General features: G+C 37.1%; 1 protein-coding gene across 1 annotated transcript in view; it reads right to left on the reverse strand.

Moving 5' to 3' along the window:
* BLMH (bleomycin hydrolase) overlaps window positions 1-21,044 on the reverse strand; it is a 593,976-nt gene that overhangs the window by 547,460 nt on the left and 25,472 nt on the right. Inside the window, exon 2 of the mRNA XM_044054476.1 lies at window positions 8,845-9,042. Coding sequence (XP_043910411.1) covers window positions 8,845-9,042 — 198 coding nt within the window. The remainder of the gene's footprint in view (window positions 1-8,844; window positions 9,043-21,044) is intronic.

Here is a 21,044-nt window from a genome sequence, read left to right on the forward strand (position 1 = left end):
AATTCTGCAATCTATCTACACAGAATGCATGTCAGACTAATCGATCTATAGTTTTCCATTTCAGACAAGGTAATCCTCCCTTGGCTAAAGGCACAAACACAGGGGAACAAGGGGGAGCCCCCCCCCCCTTAAAAGCTGCCCAATTTTCCCTGGAACTGCTGGCAACATAACAATTATATGGTAATATTCGCATTGGTGTTTCCAAGGTAACTGTCAGCACAGGCAGATGGAAAAAGATTTAAGTAACAAATAATCTCTTTCCAGCTTCCCAAGCTTATTATTACCATGGAAATCTCTATGCAAGTGTTTTCTGAGTCATACCTATCAACTTCTTTCCACAAGAATTTTGGACAAAGCCAAAAAAATCAGGTAATGATGGCTCAAAAACAGGGCCAATTTTTAAATATTTCTAATTAATTTAAAATTTAACAGAACAGGTTTTGTATAGACATATGAAACGTTAACATCTGGCATTAGTAACTGGCTGTCCTTTGCATACGTCTCAAATTTTGCTTAAGAATCATGGATAAAGCCAAAAATAATCAGGGGATAAAAGGTCAAAATCAGAGACAGGTTTTAAATACTGCTCTTATAAAACTTAGAAAGCTGCTAGAATAACATGTTTTACATCAGCATGCATTTTATGAAGGATATGAAGTCTCAGACTCAAATGTCTCATTAAATTAGTGAGCACCATCCTCAGAGGTTTGTAAAAAAAAAACACACACATTTTATGAGAAACAGTTGAAAATTATGAGACAATAATGTGGGTATTCTGCAAAATTCTGGAAAGTTGAGAGGTATCACCCTGAGTGTTTTACCAGAAAAACATTTTGCAAGGGGCAGGGGGAAAATATGGGGCAAAATCTAGAATGTTCTGCAAAATTCTGGACACTTGTTTATTGACTGATTGCTATTTGTTTACCAGGTAAGTTGGCTAGTTTACTGACCCTTTTCAGCCACAACTTGGGATCAAGAGCAGTAAGGACAATAATTTACTTAACTACAATAATACATTCCGTTCACAAACATACTTTGCACAGCTGAGATGTTTGTTCTACAAGTATGGTTTGGTTTCCATAAATTGGAAGAGACCTGCATGTTGATTGCCTTTCACCCACTAAGTAACAGGACAGGCTTTGGCTCTGCTGTCTATTAGCCTGTTTTTAGGCAGAGTTTTCAGACACAAATTTTCACTGGAGCTAGACTGACTTCCAAGGCAGTAATTATGTTACTGTATTTAATTACAAATTCATTCACGTAGACCCAGCTTTATGTTATTCAGGATCATTTTGGGGGTAGGCAGATATTTTCTGGTAAGTTATGGAAGTAAGCCATAAAAACAGTTTAGAGTGATAGATACAAAGATCTTCCAAGACAAATGAGTCTTACGACCATTCACACCTTGCCATTACCCTCTCTCAGCAGCACCTCCTTTCTCCAGGAGCATCCCAGTCAAACTCATAGTAAACTTGTGGGTAACCATTTAGTCCTCTAATTTATAGTTAAAGTAAGATAATGAATGGTAGTGCTTAACATGTAGCGGAAATTTATTCCAAAGGTTTGGGAGGTGCTGCCTTACAAGAAAGCCTCTCCACAGTGTTGTATTTCTGTTGGCGAAGACTTATATCCCTGCTTCAAGTATTGGTGGAGACATTGGATTTGCAGACAAAGAGGAGGTCTAGGACAACTGGGTCTCTAATGGTGCACTAAGGGAGATGGAGATCTCCCTCCAGAACTCTTAATACACTGAATATACAGATAGAGCTTCCAGCCTATCTTGGTATCTCAGGAACTTTAGACCTGTGATCTTTCAGGTTAGGAACCTTTAGGGCCATGCTAACTGTTTGACATGAATAAGAGGATACACTCCAAAGGCGGTATTGTACTCAACAACTGCCCTGATCAATGTTGAGTATAAAGGACTCATTACCTCATTAGACCATGAGGATATTTCTTTGGCAATTAGGTAGGCTAAACAAAAGAATTTCTTGACATTCCTTTTTTACATGATGGTCAAAAGAGAGGGGGTTATCAGCCCAAATACCTAGATCCCTGATATTTTTATTTTGTATTTATTTATTGTTTATTTATTTACTGACATTTGATTACTGGGAAAGTCCAACTGGGTAGAAGCCCATTTTCAGCGGAGGCCCAGGGAGAAAAGCTCCAAATTACTGCAAAACATTTTAAGCACAATAATTTTATAAACTTCAAAAATAAAACAAAAATATCTGCAGTTTAAATAATTACAACAAATTGGACATAATACATAAACATTGGTTAAGAACTGATACAAGGTATATGACAATCATTTCATATTTAGAGAAATTTTAGACAGTTTGTAGATAAATTAAAGGTAAGTCAGTCTAATACAAACAGGAATTGCAATATGAAGTAAAGGGAAAACAGGTTTATGATATATTTGGAGAGAAAGTCAGGGAAGAGAATTAGATAGTAGTAAGGAAGTAAATGAAGAAGGGTGAGTAAGGAGGTATAAGGAATGAAAAGGTACTTGTTCACATTTAGGGATATAGTTTAAACTGGTTTTGAGCAAGAACAGAGACAGATTTTAGCTAGGAAGTCCTTCACAGTAGTTTTTAAAGACAGGAGAGATGGTATAGACTTAATGAATACAGGTAAGGAGTTGCAGGGCTTAGCAACCTTGTACGAGTAAAGACAATGCCCAGTAGGTTTGCTAGGTTTGAAGACAGGAGTCACTGGATCACAATAATCGACTGGGAACATAGCTGTTTAGAACCTTTTTTAGTACTGGACAGGCAGATGGATGCTGGATAATTTTATAGGTGGTAAGAGGTTGTGTATATGTTATTTGATGTGGCAGTTCCAACTAATTAAGGTTTTTCAGTGCTATACAGTGGTGGGTTCTGAAAGGGTTATGTGCTGCAAATTTAGCAACTTTGTTATAGCATCGTTCAAGTTTAAATTTTTGTGAAGCCTGGAGCTTAGTAAGGATGGAAGCTAAGTAGTGGCAAGTGTAGTTTTAGTTGCGTCAGTAAGAAAGTTTTTGGCTCTGTAAATCATCCCTAGTTTTTGATAAGTTTTTCTTATGCAATTTTGTATATGCAGGTTGAATGTAAGACTATTGTCCACTATCAGTCCTAACAGTTTGCTATGAGAAGTGACTTCAATGGTTGTATTATCAAGAGAGCTGACTTTAATTTTTTTTTTTTAATGAGAGGGGGATTTTTGGGGGGGAAAGTAGCTGTTTGGTCTTTTTTGGGATAAGCATGAGTTGTGCGTTATGAAGCCAAGTTTCAGTGGCTGTTAAATTTCTGGTACACCAATAGTGACTGGGAGGTAAGGAGAGAGTGCGGAGTACCATTTTACTGACTGATACCTTTGGGTTAAGCATGAGTTGTGAGTTATGAAGCCAAGTTTCGGTGGCTGTTAAATTTTTTGGAGGTGTACCTGGTTATCAAATGTGAAAATGAGAGTGAAATGATCTGCATATTGTATTAGGGTGGCATGTTGTGTGGAAGTATAGAGGGTGTTGGTGAAAATGTTAAAGAGAAGGGGACCAAGAATACAGCCTTCTGGTACACCAGTAGTGACTGGGAGGTAAGGAGAGAGTGCGGAGTACCATTTTACTGACTGATACCCATTGGATAGGTAGCTTTTGAACCGCAGAAGGGTGGGCTGACAGAGACATAGTGAGGACATTTGAAGTAGAAGTTTGCTGTAACAGACTGTGTTGAAGGTTTTAGACCAGTCTAGAAATAAGGAAGAGACTAGTTTGCCAATATCTCTAGCTTTATTGGCAGTATCTATATAGGTTAGTAGGGCAGTGTTAGCACCATGGGAAGGACTGAAGCCATGTTGTGCAAGGGGTAGGAGTCCCTCTTGCAGGAGATAGTCTAGCAATTGTTTTTGAAATTATTTTTCAAGTATTTTGGTGAGGGGAGATAAAACTGCTATAAGTCTAAAATGTCTGTTGAATGTCTTCCTTTGTGCAGAGAGATAATGTGCAACTTTTTCCAGAGAGAGGGAATGTGGGATTCCTGGATTAACCCATTTATAAGGCTTGAGACAGGACAGGCAGCGTTACTGGTTGCTATTTTTAGATACTCATTTGGAAGGTCAACACCTGAAGAAGAGCACAGTTTTTGTTTAACAGTAGTTTTATATAGAATGTGGGCACAGGTTTGAAGGTGAAGGTAGATGTGACGATATGTGGATGTTGGGGAGGGCTGGGATTAGATGTTGAGGAATCCTTAGTTAGAGATGCTGTGCTGTCTATAAAATAAGAAGTGAACTGTATTACATTTTCAAGTGGTGAGTTATCGGGAGAGGGGTATGGGTTGAATTGTTGGCAGGGATATAAGATTTCTTTAATGGATGTCCAAAATTTTTTAGGGTTGTGTTAAGTATTATTCTGAAAGTTATTATACTATATTTTTGTCTTCATTTATTTTGCTTTTTAGTATGATTGTGAAGCATTCTGAAGTTTTTAAGGTATTGAGGTGTTTTATATTTTTGCCACTCTTTCCATGCTTTTTCTTTATCCTGCATTAGCATTCTACTCTTTTTGGATAGCCAAACTACATTATTTGTTTTCATTCTCTTTCTTCTGGAGGTGCAAGGCTATTTAGGATATTTAGAAAAGTTGCATTGAATTCAACTACAGCATCATCTATGGGGAAGATTTTTAGGAAGTTCCAGTTAATAGATAATAGTGTAGTAGTAAACATTTCTGGGTTAAACTTTGAAAGGTTATGTGTTATTTTATAAATATGCTGTTTAACTTGATGTGCAAGATTTCTAGTTGTACAGATTGGGAGATTATCACTGGGAAAGTCTGACACTGTACCTGTGATGGCATACTTGCTAGGGTCTGATACTAGGATCTAGTCCAATAGAGAATTTGATATCTTGCTCTAGTTCATGCTAGATGTGAGGAGTTATGAGTTTATGTCCAACCAATTGACATTCACATCACCTAATAAATTTTTTTCTTGTGGAAATGTTATGGATAGCCAATGTAGGATATCTTCCAGTATAGCTACATTGTCTCCAGGAGGGATATAATAGAATAATAATACATATTTCTTTATAATTGCTTATTTTGAGGAAAGCAATAAGAAGCTCTGCTGAACTGAATTTTGGTGTTGGTTTGCTGTAAGGGGAAATGTGGTAGGTACTGGGAAATATTAAAGCAATACCACCACCTTATCTCTTTATATAGTCATTATGGATGACATTATAGCCAGAAGATATAACTTCAGAGCATACCTAACCTCGAAACATCAAAAATCTGGAGAAAAGCCCATGAAAAGTAGGTGCAACTGGACAGTCACTGATTAACATACAATTTGGATACATAATCATGTAACCCCACCCACTTTGGTGGAATTGTGGGATAGCAACATGAAGACCGAAGTCACTACATAATAATAAATAATGGCAGACATTTGAATTTCAGACTTCATATCCCTCAGACAATACATAATAATGCAAAACATGTTATTCTAGCAACTATCTGAGTTTACGGGAGGAATACTTAAAAGTTGTCCCTATTTTTGGGCCTTTATCCCACTATTATTTTTGGCTTTGTCCAGATTTCATGCTATGAGAGATTGAGAAGTATAATCTGTCCCTGTTTTTCAGCTTTTGTCCCACTATTATTTTTGGCTTTGTCCAGATTTCTTGCTCTGAGAGATCGAGAAGGATGGCCCCGACATCTGCAAACAAAATTGGACAGTGGGGTCAAAAAAGTGCACTCCCACCACACACACACACACACACACACACACACACACACACACACACACACACACACACACACACACACACACTAACAAAGCAAATAAATCATTCTGTCATGTTTCCTAATCTCATTCACAACTACTGTAATACAGTGGACCAGCCTCAATTATTCTGGTATAACTAGACTGTTTCTGTCAGTTCTGTGAGTTTTATGGAAGAGATTCTGATAACTACTAACTACAGTTTAACTCAGACTTTGAACTCCCATAGGGGTTTAAAGTAAAACCTTCTTAAAAGGCATAAAAGATATGGCATTCAACTGCAATCTGAAAGGAAAACCAAGCTGGGTAACCACCCATACTTGAAAAAGATCACATACAAACTGTTAATGTGTGCAAAAGTGATGCTTACTGAGACAATTAAGTGCAGTTAAGTGGCATAGCGCCAAAAGAATGCTTAACAGCAATCCCCACACAACAAGCTGACTGGAATAAAAATGCGGACTTCGTGGAGGCTTAGGGCAGCTAATGAAATAACTAAACTAAAGTAAGAAAAAAGTACAACATCACAGACACACATCACCTGACCTAGCTAAAACTAGAATCAGCACTGGCATAATGGCATTGCATTGAAAAACTAAGTCCAAACTCCTTGGACGCTTAGGCTAATGAAATAGCTAATAAACAGTACAGTACAACATCACAGACACACACCACCTCACCTACCTAGATTGAACTAGATGAAGCAGCAGTGGCATTGCACTGTCATGACTCATTTTCTTTCTTTATTTTACCTGGAGGTGGGGGAAGAAGTTGAGCTAGTGGTGATGACAGATTTTCTCATGACTGCCGCTGACCGCTCTGAGTCTGACGAAACTGCTGCTGCATTAGTGACAGTAAAATAAATGGCTTGGGGTTGCCTACCTTGCTCTAAAATAAAGCCTCATCCTCTATCTAAATTAATTTCAAACAAAAAAACAGTGTTGTCAGGCTGCTGTTCTCACCTCCACTTGACTCTCTCTGATCTCTGATGCTGGCTGCTGCTGCACTGCAACATGTTGCCGACTGTAAAGATAAACACAAACTGTAAGTCACACCCCTCTAGCCCTCAGCTGAATTCCAACAGGCTGGCAGGTTGCTCACGATCATCACACACGATCCTGCTCATTATTTGGACCTTAAAACTGGTAAATTCTGAGGAATTCTGTACAGTTGAGAGGTATGCTTCACAGTCATTTATACTAGGTTTAAAACAAGTTTCAGTTACAGCGAGAACATCAGGCTTATGTTGGGTAATCTAGGCATGTAGTTCTGCAGTTTTATTTCTTATACTTCTAACATTTATTGCAGCAAAAATTAGATCACCAGGGTTGAGGACTGGCTGTTGTTGGGTTACAGCAGTGTGTGGGAGAGAATTATCTTTGTGTTCATTGTGATAGGTGGACCAGGATTAGAGTGTATTTCTCCTCCTAGAAGGATTTTAGTATATTGTGGAATTATGCTTAGTTGTTTTTTGGAGAGCATTCTTGCACTTAATTTTGTTTTGGTTTGAGATGAAGTCCAATTAATCAGCCTATATTTGGAATAAAGATAAGGGGCAATATTAAATAGGTTTGCTGCAATGTGTGGAAAGTGTAAAGCAGTATGAATGGACAGGTGATTGGGACAGAGCTGGAGAGATGTTGCAATATATTATTGAGTCATGGTAGGATTAAAGATAGCACATTAGGAGGAGAAGAATAGAGAATAAGCTGTAGAATAGCATAAGTACAGGAATCTGTATTTTATAGATGTCAAGTAGTGGGGAAGTAGTAATCAAGAGTGAAACAATCCCTCACACACCACATTTAGGGGGCTGCACGCCAGTTACTACAATTCAGGAGTGCAAAAAATTCCATTTGCAATAATCTCCAACTGACCAGCCATACTTTATGATGAGCTGTACATATGTACACTTGTATGCTACCTGGTTGCTCATGAAAGGCAGGGGAGGCATCAGCTGGAATGTATTTCTAGGGAAATGTGGCAGTTCACCATTTCAGACCCATAAATCACATGCTGTAAGAACTACATTGATGTATTATGTAACAACTGGGAAAGTGCCATACACAAAGACTGTTTAAAAAGAAAAAAAAAACAGCATTTAATTATTATTGCTGGCTGAATAAATCAGCGGAATTAGATAAGTTTACCTTTTATAGGTTCATAGGATGATACTAGGCTATTGGCCCAGAGGCCCTTATAAGCCTAGCCAAGAAGTTTGCCCATGTTCCTACATAGTCAGCACCTGTTTCCCCTGTCCAGCAGGGACACAGGTGGGATCCCAGGGATGTATTTTCTGTTTCCCATCCAGTCATCCAGGTTCCTCTTAAAGGGCTAGAGAGGTACTTTGCTTGACATAGACAGAGAGTCTATTCCACAGATGGGGGAGTCTTTGGGACACAAATCTACCCTGCCAACAAGTTTTATTAATGTCACAGACCAGGTTGCGGCCTTGCATGTGGGTTGCACGAGTGGAGTTTGACTTATGGATATGCAGCAACTCCATCAAGGCTGGGTCTGAGATGGCCTTGTATGCCAGACACAGGTATCAAGGACACGGCAATTCTCACCTTTGAGGAAAATTGAATAGGCTTAAAATGGCCTAGAAGGGCAGTTAGAATAGTACTTACCTATGAACCTATAAGACTGTCCTTGTACATGTATAGAAGCAGCTGCCAGACAAGCAATGCTCTGGCAGGAGATTAAAAGTACAGCAAGAACATACAAAACACAACCTGCTTTGGGAATTAAAGTATAGGAAACCAGTTAAAAATAAATCAATAAATATTTACCTTACTTTTGCCAAACATGGCCTCTTCAGTGATATAGGCAAAGAAAGTCTCAAACAAATGCCATCAAAAATAGCAGGGTATTTAAAGGCCACAGACCACCTCAGAAAAAAAGTCACTGGGAAACTCAAACTGTGCTTTCTTAAGTGGAAACAAACAAAACGGTAGTCCTTATCAGATATTATCCTACTCCATCTATACAGTATCAAGGCTCTGTGATCAAAATCCTCTCACATACTGAAGTGGGTGCCTCAAAAACTTACATCAATCAAACCTGTTCACATTACCTGAATTTTTCTGATTTGTCACTGGTTTTCCCTCTGCAGGGATGGTGTGCTGGAATACGTGGACTGTATCTTGGACAACAGATCTCTGGACACACATTTCCAATGGGTCATTGCAGGTAGAAACATTCTGGGCCAGCAGAAATTGTGGATCAGACTTCAGCTTCTTTGTGAAGTTTTTAATCTTCTCAGCAGTCAGACCTGTCAATATATAAAGATTACGTACAAGATGTAGCAATTAAAAATTCTGCCCTTAAAGGAAGAAAGCAGCAAGTCTAGTGACTGTAACACGAAGATAAACAGTATTTCTTACACTGTAAATTAAGAGCTTGACTTGTCTTCACAGGAGAACATACAAATAAGTGATGACTAAAACATCTAGAGATAGACAGAGAAAGAGGCGCACACAGACAACAGACAACTCACACAGGATGACAAAAGCAGTTACAGGTAATCCTGTACTCCATATCAGAAGGTCAATTTGTTCTCATAAATGACTATAACACATGCATACAAGAATCAATAAAGGTCATATGGAGGAAAAAAATGGAATGAAATAAAGAAAGCCTTAGGGAAGTTGCCATTTAATCTGCTGACTGTGGGTTTCAGTTTGCTCAACAACAGCCAAAGAGAGGGAGGGACACAGCCATATTACCAAGGCAAAACTGCTGTCTACTTTTTTTCAGCTCCTGGACTCTCTGCAAAACTAATACAAGACTATCTGTGCTGCAACAAAGCACACACACACACACACACACACACACACACACACACACACACACACACACACACACACACACACACACACACAGAATGATGCTTGGGATTATTGGCCAGTTACATACAGTAACACAAAACAAGGCAATAGGGAGGAAGAGACAACCAACGCAGCTTCTAAAATGTTCATGTCAACGGTTTTATTAAACCAAACATAGCACACACATTAACGCTGTATTCCACAATACGTTTTAGTTCTTCTGATGTCAAATAATTGCACCCTTACGTTTCTCTCCTTATAAATGCAACCACTTATGTCTGTCCAATAAAATCAACTTTCCAATTAAAGTTCAACAATAAAAATCCGTTTAAAATTTTAACAAAATTTCTTGTAAACCACCAATTAAAACAGTATGTTTGAGCAAGTTATAAAACAATACAAAAAAATCAAGGTAGGTTTAAATCTAAAATATACAGGAAGGAGACATTTTCCAACTGATACCTCCACTGCTCAAGTGCCCACCCTTTCTATCACAAAAGAAGCACCATAAAAGGTCAATATGTCAGATGTAGTAGGATGACGTCTAAATTAGACTTTTGAGTCGGAATGTAACTTCCTAGGGAACTTATTCAAAGAAAGTGGGTACCCTGACACATTAATTAAAAAAAATAAAAGTTGAAGTGTCAGAAGGAAGGAAAAATAGATTTAAAGCAATATTAGGGGGAGAATTTACTGACTGAAGCACAGATTACACCAACACTACAAAACATAGAGAATAGACTGAAGAAAGCTTTTATCAAAGAATACAATGGAAACACCAATAATGTGAAGGCTACTATTGAAAGGGAATGGAAGAGGTTTGCAGCTCTGACTGACCTAAAAGAGATAGAGAAAGTACCTTTGAATATTGTATACAAGAAAGCATGTAATTTAAAAGAAATTCTAGAGTGTAACAAAAATAGAAGTATTCCCCAACAGACAAAGAGAAAGGGATCTTTTAAATGTGGAAAATGTTCCCAATGGCCATTCATTTTACAAAGGGAATCTGTTCACATAAGAAGTAGGAACAAATGTTTTGAAGGGAAGAAATATTACAATTGTAATACGGCAGGCTTAGTATATATACCATTGTGTGAAGCCTGTGACTCATTTTACAAAGGAAAAACTGAACGACAGCTCAGAAGACGAATATACGAGCATAATTATGATATCCAAAAGAAGAATAAGAAGAATGCCTTGTACAAGCATACCAAAAAATGTACAAAAGCAAAATTCTTATTCTTTGTTTTGGAGGATATACAAAAAGACGAAAGGGGCTTTGCATGGGAAACTCAAAATGAATACAAAGAGTTACGGTGGCAAGTAACGTTAGAAGTCAACAAAATTCCCCGGAAAAAATTAAAGTATATCTATTACACCTCTATTAAAAATGAGAGCTGCTAAGTTGTAAATTAATGAATGCATATAACATTTGAGATTTAACATGATGAGTTGACTCTTACTGTAAAATGTGTTTTATGTTTGTGATTTTAAGTGAACAAACTACATGTATCACATTGTGTTTTCAGTATAAAATGTCCACTAGATAGAGCTCTATTATCATGCATTAGAAACTTAGGATTTATTATAATACATTTCACATATTTATTATTAATTTTTTATTGCAGAAAATGAAGGCAAAGTGTTTATAGTCTTTTATAATATGTTTTATAATTTGCTCAAACATAATGTTTTAACTGGTGGTTTGCAAGAAATTTTGTTGAAATTTTAAACGGATTTTACAGTTGAACTTTCGTTGGAAAGTTGATTTTATTGGACAAACATAATTGGTTGCATTTACAAGGAGAGAAATGTAAGGGTGCAATTATTTGACACCTGAAGAAGTAGAATCAAATGAAAATGTATTGTGGAATACAGAGCTAATGCATGTGCCGTGTTTGTTTGAATAAAAAATTTGACCTGAAGATTTTAGAAACTGCGTTGCTTGTCTCTTCCTCCCTATTGCCTTGTTTTGTGTTACTAGTGACTGGTTCGGCAATATCATCTCCTTTTTCGTTTACTTGTCATTTGTTGAAGAGATGGAAGGAGAGTCACAAGTATCTAGGGCTGAATCGGCCAGATACGAGGAAGTAGGAGAAACTCAGAAGCTTATTGGTCGACTAAAACAACTGGTCGACCTCCTTATACCAGTCAGCCAATCCATGGCTAGAATTCTTGCAGTAGGGCCTTCCTCAGCTAACACAACTGCTCGACCTTTTTACACCTATCTGCCAATCCATGGCTAGAATTCTTGCAGTAGTGCCTTCCGCCCACCCTCAGGAAGGAAGTGGTGGAAACTCTCATAATGGAGGAGAACGCCAACTTGGGGAGAGGGAATATGCGAACAATGAACATCCAGGCAATTCAGATTTTAATTCTCAGCAAACACCGCAGATTCTTATAAGAGATCTTAACAGTGGCTTAGGAACGAGTGGTGAACGGAGTGGACAAAACAGCAGCTCCAAAACGGAAATGGCAAAGTAAAAGGTGACTGTTCTAACAATACAGCACTTTATGTTGGGCTAAATAACTGGTTGCTAAAAGGATGTAATTACAACATTATACAAAATAATGACAACAGAAAAGTCCAAACGGACTCTTATAAAAGTAACTTAAACACTTTGCTGAAGCACAGATTATACCAACACTACAAAATATAAATAATAGACTTAAGAAGGATTTTATCACAGAATACAGTGGAAACACCAATAATTTGAAGGCTACTACTGAGAGGGAATGGGAGAGGTTTACAGCTCTGATTGACCTAAAAGACATAGAGAAAGTACCTTTGAATATTGTATATAAGAAAGCACATAATTTAAAAGAAATTCTAGAGGGTAACAAAAACAGAAGTATTCCCCAACAGACAAAGAGAAAGGGAACTTTTAAATGTGGAAAATGTTCCCAATGTCCATTCATTTTACACAGGGAATCTGTTCACATAAGAAGTAGGAACAAATGCTCTGAAGGGAAGAAATATTACAATTGTAATACGGCAGGCTTAGTATATATACCATTGTGTGAAGCCTGTGACTCATTTTACAAAGGAAAAACTGAACGACAGCTCAGAAGACGAATATACGAGCATAATTATGATACCCAAAAGAAGAACAAGAAGAATGCCTTGTACAAGCATACCAAAAAAATGTACAAAAGCAAAATTCTTACTCTTTGTTTTGGAGGATATACAAGAAGACGAAAGGGGCTGTGCATGGGAAACTCAAAATAAATACAAAGAGTTATGGTGGCAAGTAACCTTAGAAGTCAACAAAATTCCCGGAAAAAATTAAAGTATATCTATTACACCCCTATTAAAAATGAGAGCTGCTAAGTTGTAAATTAATGAATGCATATAACATTTGAGATTTAACATGATGAGTTGACTCTTACTGTAAAATGTGTTTTATGTTTGTGATTTTAAGCGAACACAGTACATGTATCACATTGTTTTAAGTATAAAATGTCTACTAGATACAGCTCTATTATCATGCATTAGAAACTTACGATTATAATAAATTTCACATATTTATTATTATTTTTTTATTGCAGAAAATGAAGGAAAAGTGTTTATAGTCTTTTATAATATGTTTTATAATTTGCTCAAACATACTGTTTTAATTGGTGGTTTGCAAGAAATTTTGTTGAAATTTTAAACGGATTTTACAGTTGAACTTTCGTTGGAAAGTTGATTTTATTGGACAAACATAATTGGTTGCATTTACAAGGAGAGAAATGTAAGGGTGCAATTATTTGACACCTGAAGAAGCAGAATCAAATAAAAACGTATTGTGGAATACAGAGTTAATGTGTGTGCCGTGTTTGTTTGAATAAAAAATTTGACCTGAAGATTTTAGAAACTGCGTTGGTTGTCTCTTCCTCCCTATTGCCTTGTTTTGTATTACTAATGACTGGTTCAGCAATATCATCTCTTCTTTCGTTTACTTTCAGTTACATACAGTGCTACACATAGTCATATACAAAGAGATCTTAAAGAAATTAAATTAAAGCAGTAAAATATTTCCACAGCTAGTGTACATGCTGGATCATAGGAACAGTTATAGCATTCTAATAAAGGTTCCTCAGCTTTTTTCCATGAAGTCCACATAGTTACCAGTTTCTAATGAGTTTCAGCAAGCGAATTTATTCTAGAGAAGGATTCCTCCCTGTGACTATGTTAAAAGGAGGTCTAGATCTATATACGTGGGGGATTTTAGAAGTAGTTTATTGGGGGTTCCATCTATAGTCTGAGGATTTTAATTGCAGCCGTGAGAACAACAGTTTAAGTAGTGTTACAGGGTGTGTGTGTGTGTGTGTGTGTGTGTGTGTGTGTGTGTGTGTGTGTACATATATAAACATATTATAGAAACAAAAAATATATAACTGCAGTATTTTGGAGTGTTTCATCATCTCAGAGATACAGAGATCTCAGAGGTAGTATATACAGGTAGTAGGAGTGTGATGCAGGGTTGTTCTCCCCCACTCCAGAATCATTTTAAATTAGTAACAAGGTTCAGAATTAGCCATTTTAACTTGTAATCGCACTTTACTGTTCAAAGCATTGGGACTCTCATCATTTGGTCAATGGCTCTTGCAGGGAGTCATCTGTTGATTAGTGGTGGGCAATACCCAGTTTTTCAGTAGTTAAATTGTTAACAAGTTTAAAAGAAAGTAATTTCTTCCAGTCATGGACAGCCAACTGGTGTTAATTAGTTATTTATTGACAATGGGGTTCCTTCTCTTTCACTAAACTTACTTTCTAAAAGTAAATATTTTATATTCAGTAACTAGAGGTTGTTACATACAGAATGAGAAATTCACAGCTAGGAAAGGTAATGCATAGTCTAACCTAGGTACAAGCACACTTAATGGAGGCTTTTCATATTTCATTTGCAAGGCGGTGAGGGCATTTAAGGGAAACATTTACCTATATACCCTTTGTACAGCAGTTTAATTGCAACTGTGGACATTTAAATATTGGTTTATCCAAACGTCCAAGTACTTCTTTATGCTACAACAAAGAATAGCTACAAAGGTCTGTACATTTTATTTATTATTTTTATTTACTGCAGTTTGTTAACCGGGAAAGTCCATTGGGCCTAAAAGGGCCCATTTTCAATGGAGGCCCAGGGAGGAAAGCTCGAGCAGAAAACTCCGAACAAAGAAATATTATTTACAATATTCAGAAGTAGAATAACTCATGTACAGCATTTTACGATATTTACAATAATAAAATGAGTAGAAACAACCAAAAGGTAAATGTGCACCGTTGCAGCAAGTAAACCACAGCAAAAATGAGAAAAATAGCAGTGATAGCACAGACTGACTTTCCATCTGAAAAAATGAAGTGAGCTAGCCTTGTCAAGGTGAAGTCTGAGGACAACAAAACCTGGTCAGACTTGGTAACACCTCAAGGGATAATAGGTGTGTAAATGGATTCAACATGGTTAAAAAAAAAGTTCTGAATCTGTAAAATAGTTGGATTTGTTTTGATTGTCCGGTGGCATGATGCCAGAGCACATCTATGGGCTAGGCTTGTAAAGGCTCCAGGGCCATTAGCCTAGTACACACCTATGAACCTATAAGTATGGCTCCAAACAGCATATGCTAAAAACAAACTGATTTATTCACTGGTAAGCGCTTTCACCACGTTGTGTGGGTGCATCAGACCATAAATACAATGCAAAATAGTTATAACAGCTTAATACACTCTATATTAAGCTGTTATAACTTTTTTGCGTTGTATTTATGGTCTGATGAAGCCACACGATGTGGTGAAAGTGCTTACCTGTGAATAAATCAGTTTGTTTTTAGCATATGCTGTTTGGAGCTGTATTAGCATATGCTGTTTGGAGCCGTACTCTGTGCTATCGCTGCTATTTACAATAATAACTAAATAATAAAATATTCTGGAAGGTGTCTAGGTGTTTTTAACTTTCAGTCATCACGACCGTTGATGCTGCAGTTAATTATGAAGTTATTATTTAGTAACCAGTTTCAAACCAAACTGAACTCTTTTGAAGTTTGTAATCAGTTAACTGCTTTATTTGCCATTGTTAATGTATCATCTGCATACAAAATGCAGTTCAACTAGGTAGATCAAAAGTCTGACATATACAGAGAACAGCAGAAGATGTAATGTAGGTCCTTAACTGACTCCAAATGTAAAGGTTCCAAATACAGGAGAGGATATTCCAAAGACTTGGAACCATGGTATGTTGCAGTACACAAACAATGCCCAAAAGGAAAAAACACACCTTAACTCCTCCAGTGAGCTCAAACAGGAACCGGCAGCTGTAGAGTTAAATGCTGAAGATATACAAGCAAAGCAAAAAGCTGAACGAACTGTATAACACTGCTTTGACCTTAAACTAAGCAAAGTACAGCCACTTTTGTACTTTGTGAATAATCTCTGAGCTGTAAGACACTGCTTTGACCTTAAATCAAGCATTCAGCTTTTTCCTCTGCTTGTATATCTTCAACATTTAACACTACAGCTGCTGGTTCCCATTTGAACTTGCTGGAGAAGCCAACGTATGTTTTTTTTCTTTTTTTTGGAATAGTTCCAGACTATTTGAAATGCTCCATTATGTAAATCAGAGGTTTTAAACTCAAATGAATCAATGGTCACGTGAAGCTGACTACACTCAGCAACAAAAAAGCTAGAGTCTTATAACTGTTAACCTAACAAAACAAGATGAACAGTAGCACTTGATATACAAGTACTTGATCTAGTACTTGATATAAACACAAAAATATAATCAGTCTTGCTTCTCCATACCCCTACCCAAAAGACAGTTACCTTCTGTGTACCCCTCTGATGTTCGATTGTGAGGAAAAGGAAATAATGACCACAGTAATGCATTAATGCATTTCAGCTTGGTGCTTACAGACTCTGCATTGGCCACCCATAAGCCATATAATGATCATCCAACATTAATTATGTCTGCCTTGTGCTTTCATGCATCCCCCGTTTCCTTGCCCCCTCCAAAAAAAAAAAAAAACACAGTTGCCTTCTATGCATGGGTCTACTTCAAAGGATTGAAATTTCACAACATCGAACCTCTGATCATCAAAGACCAGAGGATCAAAGTTGTAAAATATCAAACTGCAAAAAAAAAAAATCTAACAAGTGAAAACGTCTTATTTCACATTTCTGCAGGGGGGCAAGCCCCCCCCCCCACAACCCCTGCTACTTAAATATACCAACTGCAAGATTACACTACAGTGAAGAGAACGGTAAATTTCCCATTCTGCACTATACAGCGATCTCCATTCACAAGATTCGATATTTCACAACTTCACTGATCTGGTCTTCACAGATCAATGATTCGATGTTGTGAAATTTTGATCCTTTGAAATAGACTCCTGTGCATTCCTCACCTTGGGGGAACTAAGTGAAATTCTTCCTTTGTAATTTCAATTTTTTAAGACAGTGATAGTTTACAAAAATGTTAAAAATAACTATTAAATATATATCAATAAAAATAATACACAACAAATCTATAAATAAAATAAAACAATAAATACAAAAATAAAAATATACCTATTCTTAGCTTAGCTAAAATCATGAGCAAAGTGAAAAAAGAAAGTGGATATGTACCTCCTAAAATATAGAAGATACAAGTAATTTACCCGACCCAGTTTCTGAAACATATTGTAGCCCCTCTCTAAAAGTTGCAGTTCAGTTAGAAGAGAACTATAAATGGTTGGATCACCACACTGAGAAATTTCATTCTCAAAATAAATCCAATCATTATTTTTTGGGGTGGAGTAAACAAAATATTATAACACATGTTTTTCTGTGTTGTCGATGCCAGACCCTGAATGATTCATGTTGCAGTCTGAAAGGAGGTTTGGCTTGATGTGCTTTCCATGCAGGGAGCAGAAACAGTGTTCCACTTGCAAACATCTTTAAACAGTTTTCATTAGCAAAAACTGTAGTGTCAGAACAAAATATACACACATACATACATAAATGATTTCTGGCAAAATCAGAAGTTCATGAGATTTCCATGAGTCTGTTTTTGTAACCCACTACTGTAGTACTGGGAATTTAAAAAATAACTGGTAGTTATACAATTGCATGAGACCTGGGGTGTTTGTTCTCTTCTGAAAGTTAAGAGTTGAAGCTACTGCCATTTCTCTGTGTTTTACAAACACACACATACATATACATATACATACATATATATATACATATATATATATATATATATATATATATATATATATATATATATACACACACACACACACACATATATATATATATATATATATATATATATACGTATGTCAAGAGAAAGTAGAAGAAATGGTGAAGATCCAAACAGAAGCAAACCTCTGAAAAAAAAAAAAAAGAGTAGAAAGAAGGAACTGGACTGTTTAAGTGTCATTCGACCCAATGTGTGTCTGTCTGTCTCAATATTTGCCACTCTTTCACATTCTCCTTGTTAAAAAGCAGCAACAAGCATGTGCTGGTCTGTGTGAGCAGTAGATTATTAAGAGAAGGGGCAGTTACGAAGATACCATCACAGCTTTAACTTGGTATACAGTACTCTAAAACTGCATACTGCCCCTTCTGATGTAACAGCTTTCCTGGAACTGCTGCTAATGAATTTCACTCGTTGCCTGACTATTCCTTTCAAGAGAAGCAAGCACCCACTTGTATTGCAAGTTACAATCTGATTTAGAATAACAATCCAGGCTGGAATGAGACTGTAGCATTACAGTCTTATTAGATAATGGTATTTTCTACTGCGTACTCTGTAATAACTTCTTACACATTACAGGTTAATTCTTAGTAGTCCACCCTATACAAAATTAGTGCATACAGTCTATTTGTGTCTAGTAGTTTATTTGAATGTTTTGGATTACTGATATAAGGCAAACATCAGCGTCATAAATAAAAACATTAAGACAAACTGTTCTGAAAAAAAAGTCTTGATTACTTTTCTGTGTGTGAATGAAAGTGTTCTCCAGCAGAGTGAACAATGTTTTAAATCAGCAGTTACTTTCCAGATTCAAGTATGTCCCACAGAAATAACTGCAGACCTCAAAGTGCTGCTGTTTTAATGCTGTGAAAAATATGAATCACATTATCCCCTGGAGGTTTTGCCTCTTTTTATGTCCCCAATGAATGTGCCTCAATATATAGCCCATGTATGTGTATATGAATATATACACACACACACACACACACACACACACACACACACACACACACAATGTTGTTGTTGTTGTGTCTTTCGGCTTTTCCCGGTTAGGGGTCACCACAGTGGAATTCCGGTCTGCTAATGATTGGCAGTTGATTTTTACATACCAGCTTGCCAGGCCTGACGCACAACCTTCAACGAAGGTACGCCCATTCACGCACATCTCCACTCAGAAGATGCTCTAGCTGAAAATCGAACCGGACAGTGTCTCAGTGTCTTTCTGTGAAGCGACAATGCTACCGCAGCACCACCACCACGGGTTTTACACACACACACACACACACACACACACACACACACACACACACACACACACACACACACACACACACACTGTTGTTGTGTCTTTCGGCTTTTCCCGGTTAGGGGTCGCCACAGTGGAATTCCGGTCCGCTAATGATTGGCAGTTGATTTTTACATACCAGCTTGCCAGGCCTGACGCACAACCTTCAACAAAGGTACGCCCATTCACGCACATCTCCACTCAGAAGACGCTGTAGCTGACAATCGAACTGGACAGTGTCTTACTGTGAGGCGACAATGCTACCGCAGCACCACCACCACGGGTTTTACACACACACACTATACATCTACTAATTACATCAACCTCAACTCTCAACCACACACACTATACATCTAATTACATCAACCTCAACTCTCAACCAATGTAGCATTCCTCTTATTCTTAAAATGCCTTTTTTGTTCCTCCCCTTCCATCATACTCCTAAACTGTTTATCCTTAATTTCACTGATATTCTATTATAACCAGCACTACAAAGAATTAAAATCGGGTACCTGAGCAAAATCCTCCATTATGTGTTCTCTGTCGCTAACCATGGATGCTAAGATTCAACTCTCAATCTTTGTACTCGAGGGAATTTCTTGACATCCATGCCTTGAACACATAATGTAGTTACAATCAACGACATGATTATAATCCTCTATATTCTACGCTGTGTAAGGAATTTGTCTTTACCTGGGTCAGAATTCTCCCAACAACTTTTGAAAGAAACAAATTCACAAACAGTCGTTATCAATGCAGAAAAAACATACTTTTATTTTTCCTTTTAAAAGGGAGTGTCAAATGCCACATGAAGAGACAGATTCCATCTGACCCTGGAAAGGACACTAACAGATTTCCAAAGCAGTCCATTTTATAAGGTTTTCAGAGCATGCTTTTAAATTTCTTATTTGCACATTATTCAATAGCTGGACACTAAAGCTTCAATTACTAGAATCTTGTAATTCATAAGTTCTGATACATGAGTCTGCAACTATTTTTTTTGTCTTTTTTTTTAGTAAAAATCAAAGGATGGACAGTTTTCTTTTTATCAGAAAAAAAATTATACAAAAAAGCAAGTAAAAAATGTCAGCATTTCTGGTAACTTTCCTAATAAGCACTGCAATATGCAGTACATTTTTCTAATACCTAAAGTACAATTAAATGGAAGTGGTCAGACCTGTGAGTACAGCCCTTGGCCTAAAACAGGTCTGAAGGAACAACACAGAATACTAGGGTGTACTCGCAAAGGGAAAGTAGACCTGTATCAAGAAAAGATCCTAGTCCTTTAGACTTAAAAGTGGTATTTTAGTACCAGTAAAATAGACAGGACCGGTATACCCAACCAAAAATGCTCAGTACAGGTAGGAAATGCACCAGAGAGCCATATCTCTCTGTCTTATCAGTCAGCCAGTATACCATTGAATCCCCAAGAAATATATAGCAGACACTCCAAATAACCAGTAGACAGAAGTTTGTTTCACAGTCCTTTATTACTGCATCCAAGCGCTACTTAGTGTTACAGAAGATTACAGAGTTAAGTCACTGCTTTTATTGTATAGTAAATGGAAGTGGCTGGGGCCAGTAGCCAATCGACATGTACAAATGTGTAAGAGTGGGCTGAAGCCTTTATTCAAATTCATGCTGAAAGGTGAACAGAGTCCTCACACTCCCAGTGGATTCTCAAAGAGATCATAAAACACCAATCAGAATTGTTACAATTCCATCTATAGCTTAAATAACTTTTGAGCATTCAGTCACTAAAATGTAATGAGTAAAACAGGGGTCCTGTTTTACTGGTACTAAAGTACCACTCAAGTCTATAAGGACTAGGACCTTTTCTTGATACAGATCTACTTTCCCTTTGCACGTACACCCTAGCCTTTTGTATTGATAGCTAAAGTACAGAATAAAGCATTTAAAATGCATGTCCTAGTTTTGAATTACATGT

The sequence above is a fragment of the Protopterus annectens genome, chromosome 13.part0, assembly GCF_019279795.1.
Source record: "Protopterus annectens isolate FY-2018-M chromosome 13.part0, PAN1.0, whole genome shotgun sequence".
NCBI classification, from domain to species: domain Eukaryota; kingdom Metazoa; phylum Chordata; order Ceratodontiformes; family Protopteridae; genus Protopterus; species Protopterus annectens.